The sequence below is a fragment of the Nestor notabilis genome, unplaced genomic scaffold (genome assembly GCF_000696875.1).
Source record: "Nestor notabilis isolate BGI_N333 unplaced genomic scaffold, ASM69687v1 scaffold14338, whole genome shotgun sequence".
Lineage (NCBI taxonomy): Eukaryota > Metazoa > Chordata > Aves > Psittaciformes > Psittacidae > Nestor > Nestor notabilis.
Window position 1 is genome coordinate 38,877 of NW_009940675.1, and position 18,891 is coordinate 57,767.

At 42.5% G+C, this 18,891-nt stretch overlaps 1 protein-coding gene across 1 annotated transcript; it reads right to left on the reverse strand.

Moving 5' to 3' along the window:
- Window positions 1-8,059: 8,059 nt before the first annotated feature.
- Window positions 8,060-13,666, reverse strand: FAM69C (family with sequence similarity 69, member C; the record flags this gene model as incomplete). Its single annotated transcript, XM_010020483.1, has 3 exons — window positions 8,060-8,479; window positions 9,157-9,321; window positions 12,989-13,666. Coding segments are annotated over 3 exons (1,059 nt in total), but the record flags the coding sequence as incomplete, so codon positions are not given.
- Window positions 13,667-18,891: the final 5,225 nt, after the last annotated feature.

The window sequence follows — 18,891 nt, forward strand, 5'->3', positions numbered from 1 at the left end:
ACACACCAAAATGCCAGTGAGTTATACTGGTGTAAATCCAACTTGAAGTTTAAAACATGTTAGTATTGCATGTGAATTCATGTAAGTATATATGCAAGGGAAAATGAATGCAAAATGAATGAGGTGAGGATGAAGACCTGTCCCTGCAGAGCCTGTTTGCTGGCATTTCAGTAGTGTTTATCACTGTCCTGTCCAACTTCTGGCTTCATTTCTCTGATTTTCAGAGATATCGACTGAAATGGCAGTGGAAATTCATGCAGTATACTTGCATTATCTACTGCTTCTTCAGTGATACTGCTTTGGCTAACATAGTATTGTTCATCCAATGTATTCTAAGAGTTGGAGACTAGAATCTAATCCAACAAGCATAACTCTTTAATCACTTAAGAAAGCTCAGTGAAATCAGTGGGTAAAAATGTAGAACTTGATTAAACCTTCTGTTAATTTTTCATTTTTTCTGTACACTGTGTTATGCTCATTCGTGTTGCCAATTACTTTTGCATTTTTCCAATTTATACAGAATACAATAGGAGATAAAAATACCAGGCATTTGTGGACTATTCACTGAGTATTTGTTACATGAAGTTACAGTTCAATGAGCAGATGCATGAGTATCTCTGTGTGCACACACTGCCTTTACTCCACAAACAATTGAATATGATGACTAAAAGAGACCATGGATATAAGTTTGTAAGGGTTATTTTTGTTCCCTTATGCTCCAGTCCAGATACAGTTTTGGCAAAAGTCAGTTATAGTCTTAACCCCTGCAAAAGCATATGTGAACATAAGTTGGGTAAAGCATTTACTTGTACATACGTAATCTAGAATCAGATCAGATAATACTGGTATCATTACAGTAGAAGCAAAATTCTGAACACTGGAGTTATTACATGGATGTTTATTTAGTTATTGTTAGACACTGAGTCCACTAATTAGGCCCTGTTTTGTGTAATATTTAGCTGCTAAAAACTGTCATTATGTTAGAATGGTGCTTAATAACCCTTGAACAAGAGAAAAATTTAAAACCATATTTTTCTAGATATTCACTTTCTTAGGATAAGGGAAAAAATCAATTTCCTAAGGACAAAGATACAACCTGCAATGTCAGACATAGAAATGGGAAAGGATTGACATACCTGTGAAATACGGAGCAGTAAACATGTTTTTTCTTTTTTAATTTTCTTTTGAATGGGAAAGCAGAGGGCTTTAAACTATGCAAATACAGACAAAGGTTAATTCATAAATGTACATGGGATATTGGTTGAAACATCTATTTTCTCTGCTACTTACACTTAGCCAGAGAACCTCTTTAGAAATAAATATTCACCCCTGCTCTTTCCTGCAGCTTTGCACGTCGTACCTTTAAGAGAATGAACCCATCCTGAACTTGCAGTTTGGTCTTTTCCTGCTGCAGATGAATCTTGGAGAGATTATAACCAATTTAAGCAGGATGGGGGATTCTGTTTCTAACTAGCTACAAGCAAACCGCCAAGGAACCAGCGAGGGAAAATGAGAGGTATTCACAACAGTCCCCAGCTTGGATTACATGTATCTTGAAAACACTAGCAGCAGATGCTTGTGGAAGTGATTATGCACTGGATCATATGCACATCCTTCTGGCTGCCATCACCACTAAGGCACAGTTGCAGTGTGAGAAGAAGCCCCTCCAGCTACAGAGAAAGGAGCTCAAAGCGTGTTGCAGAAGGCACTGATAATCACTGAGTTTAAAGGAGCTCAGCAATCACTCTGCTGCTTAGGGGCCCAAGCCTGCAGGATCAAAACTTTAAACAAACTACAGGAATATGAATGGCAGCCCTTCAGGGATATCAACATTTTGCCATATGTTGATTTATAGACATAAGCACTCTTCTATGGAGAAAAGCACTCTTTTCTCCCTTTTTTGGCTCTTACTAATTAGGGCAGTTTTCTGCATTTATGTAAATAGTAGTTCTAAAAGCTTTTGTTAAGTTATTTTATTCTGCCTACCCTTAAGGCTGAAGATGTCATTATACAGCTCCGCAGTCTGCTTGACAGATCCTTAGGCACATACAACAAATGGCTTTGGAGATACCTGCACTATATCCCCTGTGCTGCTGTTCTTTTTTATTTTAAAGAACTACAATAGAAGTGTTTGGATTTTTTTTTTCCCAATTTTTTTATTGACGTTCACTGATTTTTCAGTACTGGGTCTCTCAGTTGCTTTGTTTCCAGGTTCAGTTGTCCTGGATTTTCATTCTTCCAAGCAGCTTATTCTTTCTCCCTCTGTGTGTTGCTGACTTTCTGCTACTGAAAGCCTAGTAGCCTTTGTCATTATTTCACTGAGTATCCAGGAAAGTGGCAGTGACTGAGGCTCCCACAAAATGATTTTGCTTATTGCTTGGACTTGCTTCAGGTCAGAAGGATTTCAAAACAGAGGGATTTCATCATTCATCTGTACTAGGCTTCCAAGAGCGTGTGCGGAGATGGCTAATCTGATTGTATGCTTCCACTGATAATAGTTATGGGGTTTTTTTACAAGGCTCCAGTGTTACAGCCTGATACACATTAAAAGCTGCAATTTATCATCTTCCTGCCCATTACATACAACAATATGAGCTGCTGAAAGACAAGCAACATGGTATGTGGCTTCTTTAATTCTCTTCCTTTTTTTTTTTTTTAAACTACTGAAAAAAAATAGGGCAGCTTGAGTCTACATTTTCTAACAAAGGAAAAAAGAATATCAGTAAGGAATTCCTAACTCCTTCCAGTTTGTGATCCCATTTTTCATAGAATGATAGAATCAGAATGGCTAGGGTTGGAAAGGACCCTAAGTTCCAATTTGTAGGTAGTGTTTCAGTCAATATTTCTAATCTAAAAAAAACAAACCCTTCTCTCTCTTCTCCCCCAGTCCCAAGTATATCTCGTTATCACTAGTGCTGCTACCAGGAATGTATCTGAATGCTCTCAGTGGAGGGGCGTCTGTGAATTCACATGAGGGATTAGCAACCTCTACTGTGGCTATAGCCACTGTAGAGTTACTAATGACCTGCTGTTCTGGGTTAGTCATCATTAAGTCAAACTCAGCTTAAAAGGAGACCATGTAAATCCTTTGGTGCAACGAGTTTTGCTCTGTTTCACATCACCCTAGTGCAGGACTATTGCTTGCAGATGTTTCTGCAGAGCATACAATGCCAAGGGAAAGAATCTGCACTTGAGAAGTAGTTGTTCTGTGAAAATCTTGAGCAAAGGGTTGAATTTATCTTTCCTAAAGATTATGAAGTAGGCCTCCAACTGGACTCACCTCTTGTAAAATGTGGGAAAAGACAGTGTATTTAGATTATTGCAGAGTTGGAGCACATGCTGCTAACTGAGATGCAAATAAGGAATAAACAATGACTTAATGCCATTCCTATTTCACAGAGAACCATAAATATGGGGAGCAAGTTGCTGAGTAAAGCACTAATGCAGCAAGTAGTAGACATGAATCAAGAGATAGTGCCACTTTTATAGGGTAAAAAGGATTCAGGAACAGTCTGACCAAGCAAAGAGATGGGGCTGAGATCAATTGAATGGGAACAGACTTCTTGGACTAAGTGGCCATTCCCAGCCAAATGCTATTAATGAACCTATATAAGAAAAGTAATCTTTCATACGGAGGGGGTGAACAGCATGAAGAACGGTTTCGGTTGGAAAGGACCTTAAGATCATCTAGTTCCAACCCCCTGCCATGGTCAGGGACACCTTCCACTAGACCAGGTTACTCAAAGCCTCATTCAATCTGGCCTTGAACACTGCCAGGGATGGGGCAGCCAGAGCCTCTCAGGGCAACCTGTGCCAGTGCCTCACCACCCTCACAGTGAAGAATTTCTTTCTTATATCTGATCTAAATCTCCCCTGTTTATGTTTAAACCCATTACCCCTTGACCTACCGCTACAACCCCTGATGAAGACTCCCTCTCCAGAATGCTTGTAGATCCCCTTCAGATACGGAAGGCTGCTATGAAACTTAATAGTCTGTGATTTCACAAAGGTGCAGTGAACTAGATACGAAACAGGGATACCATGAAGCAGGTGCTTTGGAGATACCTATAGTTAAGTGAAATCAAACAGAAACCACTGCAGCCGAAGTCAACAGCGCAAGCAGTATGCAGAAATGAAGTGGGAAGCAAAGGTGACTTCGAAGACTATATGTGGACCTCCTCTTTTTGGGATCTGTCCAGTGGAGCTGGGACAAAAAGTCTCTTTAAAAGATTTTGAGCTTTCATAAAGTTCTTCATCTGAATCAGGATGAAAAGTAAATATCAGAAAATGCTGAAGGTACTATGAAGCTTCACGGTGTAGGCCAAACAAAACACTGGGTTTTAAACTGTGATTCATTTCAATCTTTGTCTTTTTGCTTTACAAACCTTTTCAGTATGAAGTAACTAAAACTGAGAAAATAATGTGCACATTTTCCCATACAGAAGCTGTCAGAACTGACTATGTTAACTATTTTCAAACTGATGTAGATGAATTTTAAATTGAGAGTTTGGATGTTAAAAAACCCAAACATCCAAAACCCAAACACTAAACAGCAAACCAATACTCTTGTAGTACATGATACCATTTTGGACAACTTCTCATTTTCTGAGCATAGCCCAGGAATGCTTCACTGGAAAATTTCCCAGCTATCACTGCTGGCTGCTGCATTGCAACAAATGGTGCCAACAGCCCAGGTTGCACAGCACACAGGACTCTCATTCAGTAGCTGTCTGACCTGGCTGTGCCCTCTGAAGTACATGCCAGCTGCATATATGCCTTTGCCAGGGCTGACTTTTCATAACGCCTTTGCCCACTAAGGCGATATGAAAAGGACTTTGCTGGAAGGAAGCACCGGGCCACCTTAAAAAACATCTGTAGAGGTATTTCTAGTAAAAAACATGGATGTAAAATAATACAGGTTCAAGTGATTGCTGTTTGCACTTGCCTCCTGGAAACTAAATCCATGTCATCTTCTTTTCTTTCTGTCCTACGGATGTAAAGGCACAGCTACTGTTTTATTCCTGGTTTGGTTATCGGTACATCCGCTAAATAAATCAGAATATTTCATTTCCTTTACTGGTATTATTTTTCTCTGCTTTTTCCCAGGTTTGAGCGACTTTACAAGGTACATGGGGAGCAGTGAAGAATCAAGCCCTGTGTTCACACAGCCTGTCAGATTCTCCTTATCTTTCCACTTGCTGACAAAGGTATACCAAAGCCAGTCGGAACTGGCTGCATTAGTGATACGCAATCTCTCATCCCAGCCAAGTACAAATGACCCATTTATGTCGCCCTTGAGAGGTTTCTGAGGATTATTGTCTGTATCCTGAAAAGAAAAAGTGAAACCTAATGACCGGGGAACGTGTGTGGTGTGGGGGAAGGACGTCCCTGCCAGGTGGAGGTGGCTGCAGCCAGGCCCTGCGGGGCTTGGAAAAATCTGTCAAAGGCAGCTTCCCTTCCTAAATGCTGCCAAGAAGAAGGGCCTTCTGAGCAGGGTGACATTCCACCAGCGTTTGGCTGCCACCAGGTTTAATTTCTCTGTGTTTTTTTCAACCTGGTTTAAAACCGAAATATCGTATCCAACAGAAATTTGGCCTGTTTGAAATGCAAAGCTGAGAATGGGAAGGAAAGTCCTGCCATGGTGGAGTGTAACACTGCTCTGTACCCTCCGGGCATGGGAAGGAGAAAAGAATTAATGGAAGTAGGGAAACAGGAGAATGATAATGTGTAAGATCTTCAGGTTCCCCAGCAGTGCTTGGCATATACACTGGGTCACTCCTGGACTAGCAAGGATCCGTACCTTCAGTAAGGGTGGTCATGTGGGGAACACACAAACCCTGATCACACCACCAGGCTCTGTAGCATCCTTTCCAGCTGATCTGTGCCTTCCCTTCTCAGGGGACCCCATGGATTTGCACTTATAAGGTAAAGGAGAGTTACCTTTCCCCTGTCTCAGAAGGATAGATTCAGTTGTGAGGGAGTCGCAAGAGCACAGACATAAGCTGCTAATAGCAGGATCACAGGACTTGGAGATGAAAGGCTGCCTCAAGGCAGGATCATAGATGAAACTGCATGTACATCATTCCTGAGAGGCTCTCACTCTTGGCTGTAGTTAAAAATCACAGTTTACGAAGACTGAAGTTTTCACAGATGATCTGTGCCACATCTCCACTGTTACTGTTAGGAAGCCTGTAACAAACGTCTAGCCTGAATTTCTCCTTGCTACAGTTTAAGCTTATTGCTCAACATATCCACCAAGAATATGGACAGGGCAGTTATCTCCTGTTCTCTTTTTGTCAGCCTTTCTGTTTCTGGAGGATGTTACCATGCTACTCTTCAGTCTCTTTTTCCTCAGACAAAACGCCAGTTTATTCAGTCTTACATCATAAACCATGTTTTCACAAAGCAGGACATATTTTTTACGTTTGTCTTCCTGTTTTTCCTTCATCTCTGTTCCCTCATCTTCTCTCTACCTGATACTTTATCTGTCACAGAATCACAGAATAATTTGGGTTGGAAGAAACCTTAAAGATCATCTAATCTCAACCCCTGTGCCACAGGTAGCAACACTTTCCACTTGACCAGGTTGCTCAAAGCCCCGTCCAACCTGGCCTTGAACACTTCCAGGGATGGGGCAGCCACAGCTTCTCTGGGCAACCTGTGCCAGTGCCTCACCACCCTCACAGGGAAGAATTTCATCCTAATATCTAATCTAAATCTAAATCTAAATCTGAATAATCTCTTACAGCAGCAAGCAGCAGCATATCTTCAGCACAGCCCCAGGCAAGGCAGCTGCCCTTGCCGTTGCCATCAGTTTCCTGAGGGTTTGCATGATTTTTAAAATTATGGTAGTTTTTTGCAAAAAAAAAAAAAACTAACGGCATCAGTGTGAAAATCTGAGCTAGTCCTGGGCAAGTGTCAAGGTCTCCTAAGAAGCTCACGTTTTTCTGGTCATGGGTTTGTGTATAATTAGTGATCACAGGCTTCAGAGTTGTCATAAGGCTGGGGGATATAAACACAAAAAACGCTAGGTGTTGTTCTGTGTCTCACATCCACAAACCAGTATTGTCAGTCTTAACACTAGAGAGTCCTTCTAAGCTGAGGGCTCTCATAACCTCTTGGTTTTTCTATTTGTGAGGTTTTTAATGTCTTCATGACAAAATCAGCTCATGGGTATATTGCCCAGCACTGGGCCCAAACATATGCAATATCTTCTGAACCCGTGTGTTAAGATTCTCCAGCCATGGCTACACACACTTGAAAGGCAAAGTTAATACCTTTAAGTTAATCAAGGGATCCTTATTTATGTAACCTATTGCAAAATAATGAATTCTTACATAATTTTTTTCTTTAGTTTGTTAAAAAAATACTGTGTAAGAAAACCTCTGGTCTGGATACTGTTCTTTTCAGTGCAAAGGACAGATTGTTGTCATTCCTGGGTAATTCTGCTCTCTGGCAAAGAAGCCCTTCTTATCAAGTGCTCTGATGTACAAGTGCCTCAGGGCTTGTTCACATGGGAAAAGTCAGTGGCATTATTCATACCTTTCCACTGCAGAATATGAGTACCCACATGGGAATTCAGCAAGGGTATGACTCTAGAAAAGTCCTAAGCACCTTTATACAATTTCTGCCCAGAAAGATAGCTATAGCACAGGTAATACAACACACCAGAAAAGATGCACCTGGGGACATCAGAAAAGACTGCTTTGTACAAAAGCAACTCTTGACTTGTGTGGCAATACTTTTCTCTATTTCAGATAGTTTCTTCACTCTGAGCACTCTGTCCCTACTTAAAAAAAACCTCATTCTACCAAGAAATTAAAACAAACACAATGCATGTACTTATCCTCACACCCCCACCTACTATTCTAATTGATATTAGCTTTACTGCACTTACACTTCTGTAAATGCATCCTCACTCTGAGCACTGCACTCAGATGTTATCTGAGTAGTGACTACAGCCCTTGGTAAGCAAGCAATGTGCTGAATGCTGATAGAGGGGGCTAGGGCTAGCTCAGGAAAATAAGCAAGAACAGAACCCAGGTAATATAAAACAATTTCAGACTTGAAAGGCTATTAACAGGACGTGCTGCACCTGCAACCATGAATTTCATTTGCATAGGAGAAAAACAATCTGTGCTGTAAATGTAATACAATGGGTAGGAGGGATGGAAGAAAGGAGAAAGAAAACACAGACTGCCTCATACTCAGTGTCCCTTAGCAGTGGGCTGGGATGTGGCCTTTGCAGTTCTGCCTTTTGTGTCTACTCTGCTCTTTGCAGCTCTTGCTGAGAGACCCGAAGCAGGTGGTATAGCTCTGAGAGAGATTTCAGAGTCCTCTGGTGCCCAGCAGCATCCATGTGCCCCGGCTCGGCACACTCCTGCACAGCCTTCTGCAGCTGCAACTGCCGGGGGAGGGAAACCAATGGTCTGCGGAGACTTGGGGAAAACCAGCGACGGAATATTTTGTCACAAATTACCTGAGGAAAGGAAAAGGACAGAGTGTCGTCTTTTCAGGAGCTGCAGCTAATGTACTGTAGCAAAATGTCGGCTGGATCCAGAATGCCTCCAGCCATTCAGACAGGAAGGGATAGAAAAGGAGCATCCACGAAGGATGAGGAATTGCTCTTCTCAGACTGCTCTCACACTTATGCATGACCAGTGGGAAGGGTGTAGAAGAAGCAGGCAAAAGGCTGCCAAGCTATGGACCCCCAGCCTCTTCACTGTGCCATGGCCTCCCACCAGCACAAGCTGAGTGAGCTATTACACAACTCACCCCAGGCCAAGAACCCCATGGATTCCCCTTTCCACTACATCCACGTACTACATCTGTAACGTGGAGAATAGCAGCCACTGCTTACACCCAGGCAGCCCTGACTTCGCCATTAGTGAAGACAGTAATGTCCCTACTTCCTTCACTCTCCTATTTGAGGCATGGGGCTACCAGCTACACAAAACCATGTCAAATGAACACTAGTGAGTATAAAGATCTGTTTGTGTGCCCCAAGATGGGATTTCTGAGCAGGACTGGCACTTACATGGCCATGTTTAAAAACATGCCTGTCTTCGTCTCACAGTCTCACGGTACATACAATACATTTTACAGTCAGTGTGACTTTAAAAGAAATGGACGCATAAAGCAGCTGTGTCTACTCACTTGCAAGTTGTTATTGGCTCTCTGTGCTCCACATTTTCTGATTTTCAGATTGCACTTTGAAAAGCAATCAAAAAAATTACAGTCTTCATCTCCTGTGCAGTTCTGTTCAAGGATGTCCCTCATTTTGGGTTCAAAAAAGGCCATATCCACATCAATGGCCACCACCTGTGGATCAAAACAACCCATCAGATCCAGCACAGCACAGCTTGCAAGACAGGGCTGAGCAAGCATTCCTTGCTGCTTGCTTTTGGAAATGCTGTGCTGAGAGCATCTGCCAATGGGGAAGTGGGATCACAATGAAAGGACTTTTTTTTGCTTAACTGGGCTGTGCTAGTCTCATAAATACCACTTTTTAAACAAAACCAGCCAATGCTTATGACACCAGGAAAAGCAAAATGATTTGTGGCTGGTGTGCATCCCTGAGGTCAACTCTATTGGGACTTCCAACTTGAAGATTAATTTACTTCTTGTTGCAGTGTATGCAGATGGCACCTCAACATTTTAATTATATGATGGTGCAAAATTATCCACAGGCCAGATGGTATCATTTCACAATCCACCATTCCAAGTAAACCCTTGACTTTACCACTGTGGAGGGGAGCAGTGGGATGCACAGTATTACCTGCATTTGGTACAGCTCCTGCAAACCTGCCATTGCCTTTGGTGGGCTTGAGTCTGTTTAGCTGTAGAAAGAGATCCCTGAGGTTGTTGAAAGTTGGGACTGGCTTTGCCTGGTCCTGTTTCTATGGTTTGACTCATTTATTGTGCATAGTTCTTTTCTGGTTGTCCAGAAACACAACAGAGTCAAGCCAGCAGTTGGTCTGAGCAGAAAAAGCAAGGACTGAAGGGATCAACCACTTTTCTCACCCTGGCACAAAGCTTGCTAAACAGTGACCACACAGCACAGAGAGGTCTGCAGGGCTGCTGCTCATACTAGGTTTGGGACCACTCTGGGAATGAAGGGCTGTAGCCTCAGTTTCTGCCAAGTGCCACTTCACCCATGAATACTTCCCTTAAGAAAAATCACAGCAATAAAGAGGGAGAGAAAGGAAGCCAGTAATGGGATGGCAGCTGCTTGATGTGAGACAAGCTGTGGGTGACCACAGCGAACTCAGCCTGCCTTCAGCACGATGGATGGATGCAGCAACCAGTGTAGGTTCAGAGCTGCACTTAACACTTGACAGCCAGGGGCAGAGACACTCTTTTGCAGCAAAGCAGACATATCTTGGTGGGGGGAAATGTCTGAGACCCAGGCAAAGCAGAGTTACTCAGGCTCAAACTGTAGTCTCTTATTTTAGGATTCAACCTCCCAAATAACAGGGGAAGCTGAACTGTGTGGCTGGAGCAGCATCCGGATCAACCACAGGAACAAAAGATGTCTGGTCTGGTAGAAGGCCAAATAAACCTTCCACAGGCAAAAGAAAGAACACAGTCTAATCTTTATTTTATTCTACTCCTTTTTGCCTGCGGAAAAAGAGATGAGGCATAGCTTAAAAAAAAAAGTATTTTTAAGTTTCTTGGAGAGCTTGCTAATGACACAGCCTAAGGAATTTTACATGTTTGGACAGGCAATTTCTTCTTTTCTTTTCTTTACTTCCTTAAGTTCTCTGCAGTTTTGCTGCTCACTTCTTTGGAAGGTTTCTCCAGTCCTAGGGTTGCTGCATCAGCTCCCAGGTGGGGTTTCTGCCAGCACTGAGCACTTTTGACAACCTGATTGATTGCTCCTCCAGGAAAACCAGCCCTGGTTCCCCAAAGTGCTGCTGCCAAAGGGTTCAGTGTTTTCACTGAAGTTCATCTGTTACAAAAATGTGTGGGCATCCAGCCAGACCCTGTGAAGATAGATTTGGATGACATTCTACCTATAAACAGCTATGTTTTGGTAGGGTTTGTTATGATTGTAATTGATGATGAAAATACCTAAGGAAATGCAGGAAGGATGCAACTGTCTTAAAGTCATGTTTAAGGTGCTGTAATATTTCTAACAGACCACTGTAGAAACACTGAACCCAGGACATTCACCCAGACCTCTTCCCAACTCTGTAGCTCCATGGCAGCTTAAAATTCACCTGGATGATCTACCAGGCAGCGATCTCTCCCCTTTGTGCTGCAATAACAAGTAAAGGCTGGAGTGAGGGCTGGAGGCTTATCCCCACCATTTGAGAATAATCCTCAAAGTAAAACTATTGCACTCCAGGCACATTTCTTTGAGCATTAGCATTCTTATTACTGGGATGAGGAATAGTGGTACTATTATGGGTGTTTGTTATTATCCTATATGGGGCACAAGAAAGGGAAAAAATTGCTTGAAACAAACATAAGGGACAAAACAGAGACTGCCTTTCTGTGTCCCTAGCCTGGAACTGTTTGGTAAAACCATCTAGAGTTTCTGCTTCTCACTCTCCTTTCTTCACCAATCAGATCTCTCTGTCCCATCCTGGCTGTGTGTATCTCCTGTCTCCCAGCCCAGTGGGGTGATAATGGGTGATATGAACAAGCTGTAAGTGATATACAACTGGGAGAGCCATGTATGAGCAGCAACTCACCTTTTTCCTTGATGAATTCTCCTAGAAAGTATTAAATTAGAATATTTTTCTACACCAGAAGGTGACTGCCATCTCTTTGGACCCCAGAACTCACAGGAAGATCCTGGAGAAGCAAGCCTTACCAAAAGGACCCATAAGGAAAGATGTATCCAATATTCTTTCTCTTTTCCTAAATGAAACCTCTTTTCCTCTAAGTTGGTTGTAAAACAGATGCTCTGGTGTGTGCTCACCCACATGCAGTCACAGTCCTGCTTAACTGAAAAGGATGGGCAGAGCCTGCCATGAGAAATCCCTGCTGTACCCCACTCTAAGTACGAGTACGCTTGTAGTTTCTTGCTGTAGCTCCTCACATTCCCTGTTCAGCTGCTGTATTGCACCTGAATAAACAATGGGAGGGAAGGGAAAGGTGAAGGAGAAGTACTCTAATTGCTCTTCATGGCTGTACTTTTAGGCAATGTTTGTCTAGTACTCTGAAGATGATGTTATATTAACACTCAGTGAGTACTGAAAATAGTATTCGCTCCAAGTGCAGAAACTCCACTGATGTCACCGCAGATTGTGAGGCTAGTTCTAATACTTACTTACGGCATAGTGCCTCCAATCCCTATACACAATTCCCACTGAAACCAATGGAATTTCTGTCTGCAGAGTGACTGCAAGATACCTGCAGCAACGTGGTGCTGAGCTACATCACTACTTGGAAACATAGCTATTGAGGTTCGAGTTACAGCTGAGAAGTCAAAGAGTAACAGTGCCAGGAAGTTTCATGTCACTGTCCTTGGATCATTTTCAGACTAGATAAGCTGAACACTAAAGCGTGAACGTGTGGGTTTGGATAGCGGAGTTCCCCTCTGTGTCAGGACAGAGAATGCAACCTTAGCTTTCAAACTCAGTTTTCCCTTTCAGCACCACTTACTACGAGAAATAGTTGCTGTGATTCAAATTACATCTCCATGTACAGCTTTTGATATCTCCTTGCCTTCAGGAGGTACCCCTCACCACACCCAAAGGACCCTGTAAGTACCAGTGCCATTGAGGAGGTGAAGCAAACCAGAACTGAGCAAGCCGTTCTCTAAACGAGCAGCAGGATGTAGTGCTCTAACATGTGGCTGCACAAATTACAAAGAGGAGAAGCAGCAAAGAATCTCCCCTGTCACTTGTAAATGTACTGGCTTTGTAAAAACTTGGCCAAAAGCCGTACAGAAAGTGTCATTTTTACATTTCTAGTGTCATTTACACTGGAATTTGACCTCAAACTGCTGCAACACCATCCCAGAGACCCAACTTACCGTGAGATCATGCCTGATAGCGAAGTTTTCTGGTTTGATGTCACACAGGTGAAGTGGGTGAGAGAAATCATTGTCAAAATGCTGCACCATGTCCAGAAAGCTGAGTGCAATGTCAATAATGGCTCTCACCCTGCTTCTGTGGCCAGCGAAGGTGGGACTGACCACATTTTCCAAGGGAAAAAGAGTTTTGTGCCAGGCATGTCCAGCTGTGAGATACTCCACAGCATAGAAGTGTCCACAGGAGCCAATAATTCGTAGCACATGTTTGCTGAAGTCCTGCAGCAAACTGAAGTAGATATATTCTTCTTGCTGGAGCAAGGACCACATGCTGGCCACCTGCGCTTTCCAGTGTGGTCCCTTCTTCCTTGTCCACAGGGGCCCCATGGTATTGTTAGACAGTTCTAGCCCCAGGACATTTTTGATCTCCAAGGCTACCATCAGCAGAAGCTCTGTTTCAGGAATATCCTCTGTTTCTACCTCTTCTAGCATGCTGAGATGCTGGTAGCTGGAGAAGATTTCCTTCTTGGATTTCAGGATAATGGGCTGGCCTCTCCAGTCAGCCTGGATGACCTTCTTACCTCTGTCATAGTAAAGGCAGTGTTTATACACGAGATTCTGTGCCACACACAGGTCTTCACAGAGGTCGCCAGTCAGGGCTCCACTGCTGTAGTCAAGACACTGGAGAGAAAGAGCAGAATATTCATAGCAGGACCATATGCCCATGGACCACACAGAAGAAAGGCACATGGTCAGAAACAATTCTAAGCTTGAGAGGCTTGCAGCTGTACTGCAAGAACACACCTCCTACAACCACTGGGTGATTGAATGTTTTCTCAGAAGTCTATAGAGACCTTTTACTAGCAGGGGTCTTGCTTCAAAACAGGAATTCTTGGGATGGTGAACAACAATTCTTGACACGTATGAATTCACTGAGACAACCTTTGAACACACTTTTCTGCGCTATGTGAGGTTCTGGGCTGTAACACTTTAAGGCACAGGAGATAATTTCCAGCGTAATGCAGGACTTCTGCGAGGTTCAGGGCAGCATAACTTAGACATCCCCCCTTAAACTACAGAAAAATCCATGGGTAACTGGATTGCTGGGATCTCCCACAGCCCTGCATGTTTTAGCCTTGCACTCAGCATGCCCTGAATGAAGCTGAAGTATGAACCTCCCTCTGCAACACCACGAAGCACAGAGGTTGCGCTCAATGCCTCTTGAACCAAGAGCTTTCAGAATTTTTAAGTATGTAAATGCTGTAGAACAAAATGACTTTTCAGTTCTTATGTGCAATTATCAGAAGTGATTTTCCAATATTAATTGCTTCAATACTTATTTTTATTTTAACTGGGAAAAAAAAACCATCCTGTGGAAACATGGGAACTGCTGCTTGATGGTCACCGCAAACTCATACAAGAACTGCAAGGAATCCTTTACCAGTCCTTCCCCTGACCCATAATTGTTTCCATAGCATCATTTCCAAAAGTGTAGGCAGTCAATATATTCCTATGGGCATTCAGAAGTGCAGCTGCAGGGACTGCTTTGGGCGAACCAGTAGAGGGGATGAACAGAGGTCCCTAGTGGAAGGGGAATAAACTGTGATGATATAGAAAGCCAAACATCTGGGAGGCAGCTTGACAGTGTCAGCCTTCCTCACTGCTTTCTAGCATTTGAACCTTCATTTAAACAAGTTGGCAGCTCCCTGTGCATGTGGAGCACTTGCAAAGGCTGCCTGAGTCCCACCCTATTTGTGACTTGCTGTTACATACACAAGAAACTTGATGACAAAACACAAGTGATGTATTTACTTAGGACAGACTCTAAGATGTGCGCCAGAGGAATATGTTCTGATGCCAGGCAATATTCAGAGCCGAATCTTAAACAGGACACTGGGGAATGGGTGGAGGATTAAGTCCAAAATCCAGGAATGGTGATAAATTGACTAAAACTGCTTACTGAGGGCAGTTCAGACATTTATACTCTGATGATCTCATGGGCCAAATAAGAACATTCAATTCCAGCAAGGAGAGCCAGGTAAGCAGTCTTTAGCACAAATACCCTGAACCTGTGTCCAGGGTGGTATATATGTGTGAAAGTCATTCATCTGCCTGCACATCCACATCAGGGTGGCCCAGCAGACTTACTGGGCTGTCCACAGGCTTCAGAGTATGCATATGAATCTTCTTGCATTTGAAAATCTATTCCTATGAATGTAACACAAACTTATGCTCCCTTTTTAAGGAGGAAATATGATTTTCCTGATAGCAGTTATTACTATCTGGAACCCTGGAAAGTGATTTTAGAAAGATTACAAACTGAAGGAATTTTGGGAGTTTTCTTTGGAGCATAAGTATAATCTCATTTAAAATCACTGTTTTCCTATTGAGATCACAACCTAACTCTTCTTCTGCTACAGTAAGAGAATATAGGACTTAATCCTGTAGTTGAATCCACAGGGATCAACACTTGCCCTTGTGCACAATTTTACTGTGGTCCATCAAGTTCACTCTTAGATGGCCCACATGCACGGAACCTCTGGCATCTAGAAGAAAACATGCCCAGAAGACATGTGATATGTAGTCAAACATGTGAACACACAGCTTATTTTCTCATGTTGCCATCACATCAATTTTAATGACATTAATGAAAAAAATAGTTGTGGAAAAACAGTCTCGCATTTCCCAGACATAGGAGATGAGTCATTCTTGAACCTGGATGCAGTTTAGGACTTGTCTGCTGTTCCACTTGAGCCCATAAGACTTTGATTATTAACCTAGTATCTAACAAACAAGTCTCTGAATCGGATTCTTCTTACACTGAACGTGTGTGGTGTTTTGCAAACTGGGACCTGTGAAAGGAGACTTGACCAAAGATTTCCTGGTCCCACAGTGGTGAAACACAGATCAGCCGTCCAGAAGTAACGTTCTCTGCTGGTCACCATGCGAGCAAGAATTTCATAAAGGCTTCCTCAAATAAGCAATCAAGAAGTTTGAATAATCTTCAAGAGGTCTCTCTACACTCGCAAAATGTGGTGAGTTGTGAGTCACTCAATAGCTTTAAAAATCTTCTCAGCTTTCTGTTCACTGTAACCTAGAAAAGACTGACTGCACCTTCACATCCTCACTATCCCCCCCAGTATTCCAGGTTTAAGTGGTTTATATTTGCCATAAGCATAGTACACTGGGTTAGCTTAGCTCAATCCCACAATAATCCTTACTTCTGCAGCCCCTGGATGATTTCTGTGTTTTTATTCACTCCCTGTTTCTTCTCTTAATTTTCCTGTCCTTCAGCCTTAGAAGGACAGACATCAGAACTGAATGCTGTTGTCTAGTGCCACAAAGACAGCCAACAGCCCTTCCTTAATTCTTCTTTTTGGAGACATTCTGAGATTATATCAGCCTTTTAAGGCACAGTCTGCACTGGTAGTTCATGCTGAATCAATTATTTGACCCCTATGTCCTTTCAAAAGTCATAGAATTTCACAAGACAGTCTTCTATCCTATCGGCATAGCTTGTACTCCTGTGGTTCCTGGTGTACTAGCTTGCATTTTACTGTACACATTTACACATTTTGGTGGACTGAAAACATTTAACCAGGTGATTCAGATTACCCTGTCATGAAAAGATGGTCTGTTTATTATTTACCAATCCAGGAACCTTTGCACTAACTGCAAGCTTTAGCATACAAGATTTTGTATCATCACGATGACTGCTGATAAAATGAATCAATTCCCCCCCCAAAAACCTTTCCAGAAGTGGTCCTTCACACTGTTATTCCTGTCTTAATAACTGCATTCTGAGTTCTGTCGATGAGATAGTTTTAAATCTACCTAACGAGTGCCCTTTCAGTGCTGCTAAGTGCCAGATTTTTAAAACTAAAATATGAAAGTGATAGCAAGCCAAAGGCCTTATAGACAAGCAGCTATACTGCACAAAAATGCAAACACAAGCATGGTTTAGACTTCATAATCTGTTTCTGTTTAAAATTGCCTACATAATTTTGACTATCCTTGTACACTTATCAACATAAGTTAAAAAAACCTGGGTTTAAATTAGCGTAAACTTTTAAGTTAATGTAAACCCAGCTAAGGATTTATATAAGTTTAAATAACTTACTGTACCCTCATCAGTCAGGCCTGAGACTGACTCCTGCTTTGTCATCAAGTACTTCTCCTACGTAAATGCAATACTGAGCAAGGCTTTGGAAGGCATCAGAATTAATTTATTTCTCAAGAGAAAACAGAAATTGATTGCTATGATTAAGTGTGTTCAGTGTGAATGAAGATGAGGCAGGTGTTAGGAAAGAGTAAGTGATATTTTTTGAGAGTTAAAGCTGGTCTCTGCAAAATGCCTAATTCTTCTTCAGTCTTTCCAGTGTAGTACACACACAGCTGCACAGATGTACATTTTGCTCAGAAGAAGGAAATCTTCAGAAAAAACACTTGCAGGTGTATGCAACCATGCAGTTTTCACCCACTTGCTCAAAGGACGTCATCTTATCTCCTACTGAAAACATGCCAGATGACAAGTAAAATAGTTTCTCTTGGAAGTCAAATTTTGCTTAATAAAAGGCATGAGACTCAAGCCATCAGATAATTTGTTTCACAGATCATTTGCACTTTCTACAACTGCGGAACTCATGCTGTGCTCAGAAGATGTATAAAGACTTATTTTGGGGCTGTTGAAGATGAGCTCATTTTCTGATCATTCCGCTAAAAGGACAATACCATTCGAACATCATCTGGGAAAACTGTTGCTTGCAAACCTTAACGATGATGTTGAAAACTCACCTATGTAAATATTTACATAGGTGAGCACAGCAATCACAGCTACTCTTCCTCTGGAAGGAGGGTCTGAAACTGAGCTGTCACACAGTGGCAGAAACAACTTTCCAAGCTTGTGCCTAAACCTGATCCCTGCCAAGGCTTTTGAAGTCCTGACTAACGCTCTCCAAACTGAAGAATGGCATCAAGTCTCTGTGCATTTGTTTGCTGGACAGTGCGTTAGCAAGGGCCTGGACTGCCCTGAGCTTGGTGGTTCTGTGAACCTCCATACCCCTGTGCCCTTCCCAGCCATGGAAGGAGCGGGCAGGATTCATTCCTTCAGCTGCAGTCCCAAGCTCAGCTGTACTTCAAGACGACTGTTGGGGTAAAGAAACTGGATCTCATGGCCACTAAAAACATGCTGTCAGGACTGCTGCCTATAGCTTCTCTCCCTTCATTACACAGAATTTTAGGGAAGCATAAAATTAGTTGTTGCTTGCTGAAGTAATAGATTATTTAGATTAAGATTAAGCTTTATATTGGTATTTAGATTTAAGGAAGAAATTCTTCACTGTGAGGGTGGTGAAGCACTGGTACAGGTTGCCCAGAGAAGCTCTGGCTGCCCCATCCCCGGCAGTGTTCAAGGCCAGGTTGGACGGGGCTTTGAGCAACCTGGTCAAGTGGAAGGGGTCCCTGTTCATGGCAGGGGGGTTGGAACTAGATGATCTTAAGGTCCCTTCCAACCCAAACCATTCTGTGATTCTATGATTTAATTTCCATTGGCATTCCTCCCTTCCCACCTAACCACTGCCACTACAAATATCTTAATTAAGAAACAAAATTAAACTCAGAAGTCAGTCCTCTTCTCAAAGCGTTTCCTGCACAATTATAAATCTGTTCCTTTCTCCTTTATCCTTTTTTTTTATTTTTAATGAATACTTACAATCCCTTTCTTGAATTTTTAATAACTACAGCTTAAATGCGAGCCCCTGCCAGACGCAAAGGAGGCGTTACAAGCTGTGTGGCATTTCTGAGAGGTGACTTTTGTATAAACACCTTCGCCACTAAATAAACACGAAAAAAAAAACCCAATAAAAAACAACCCGGAGGAAGGTTTCTCCCCGCTTCGGAGCGTGCGG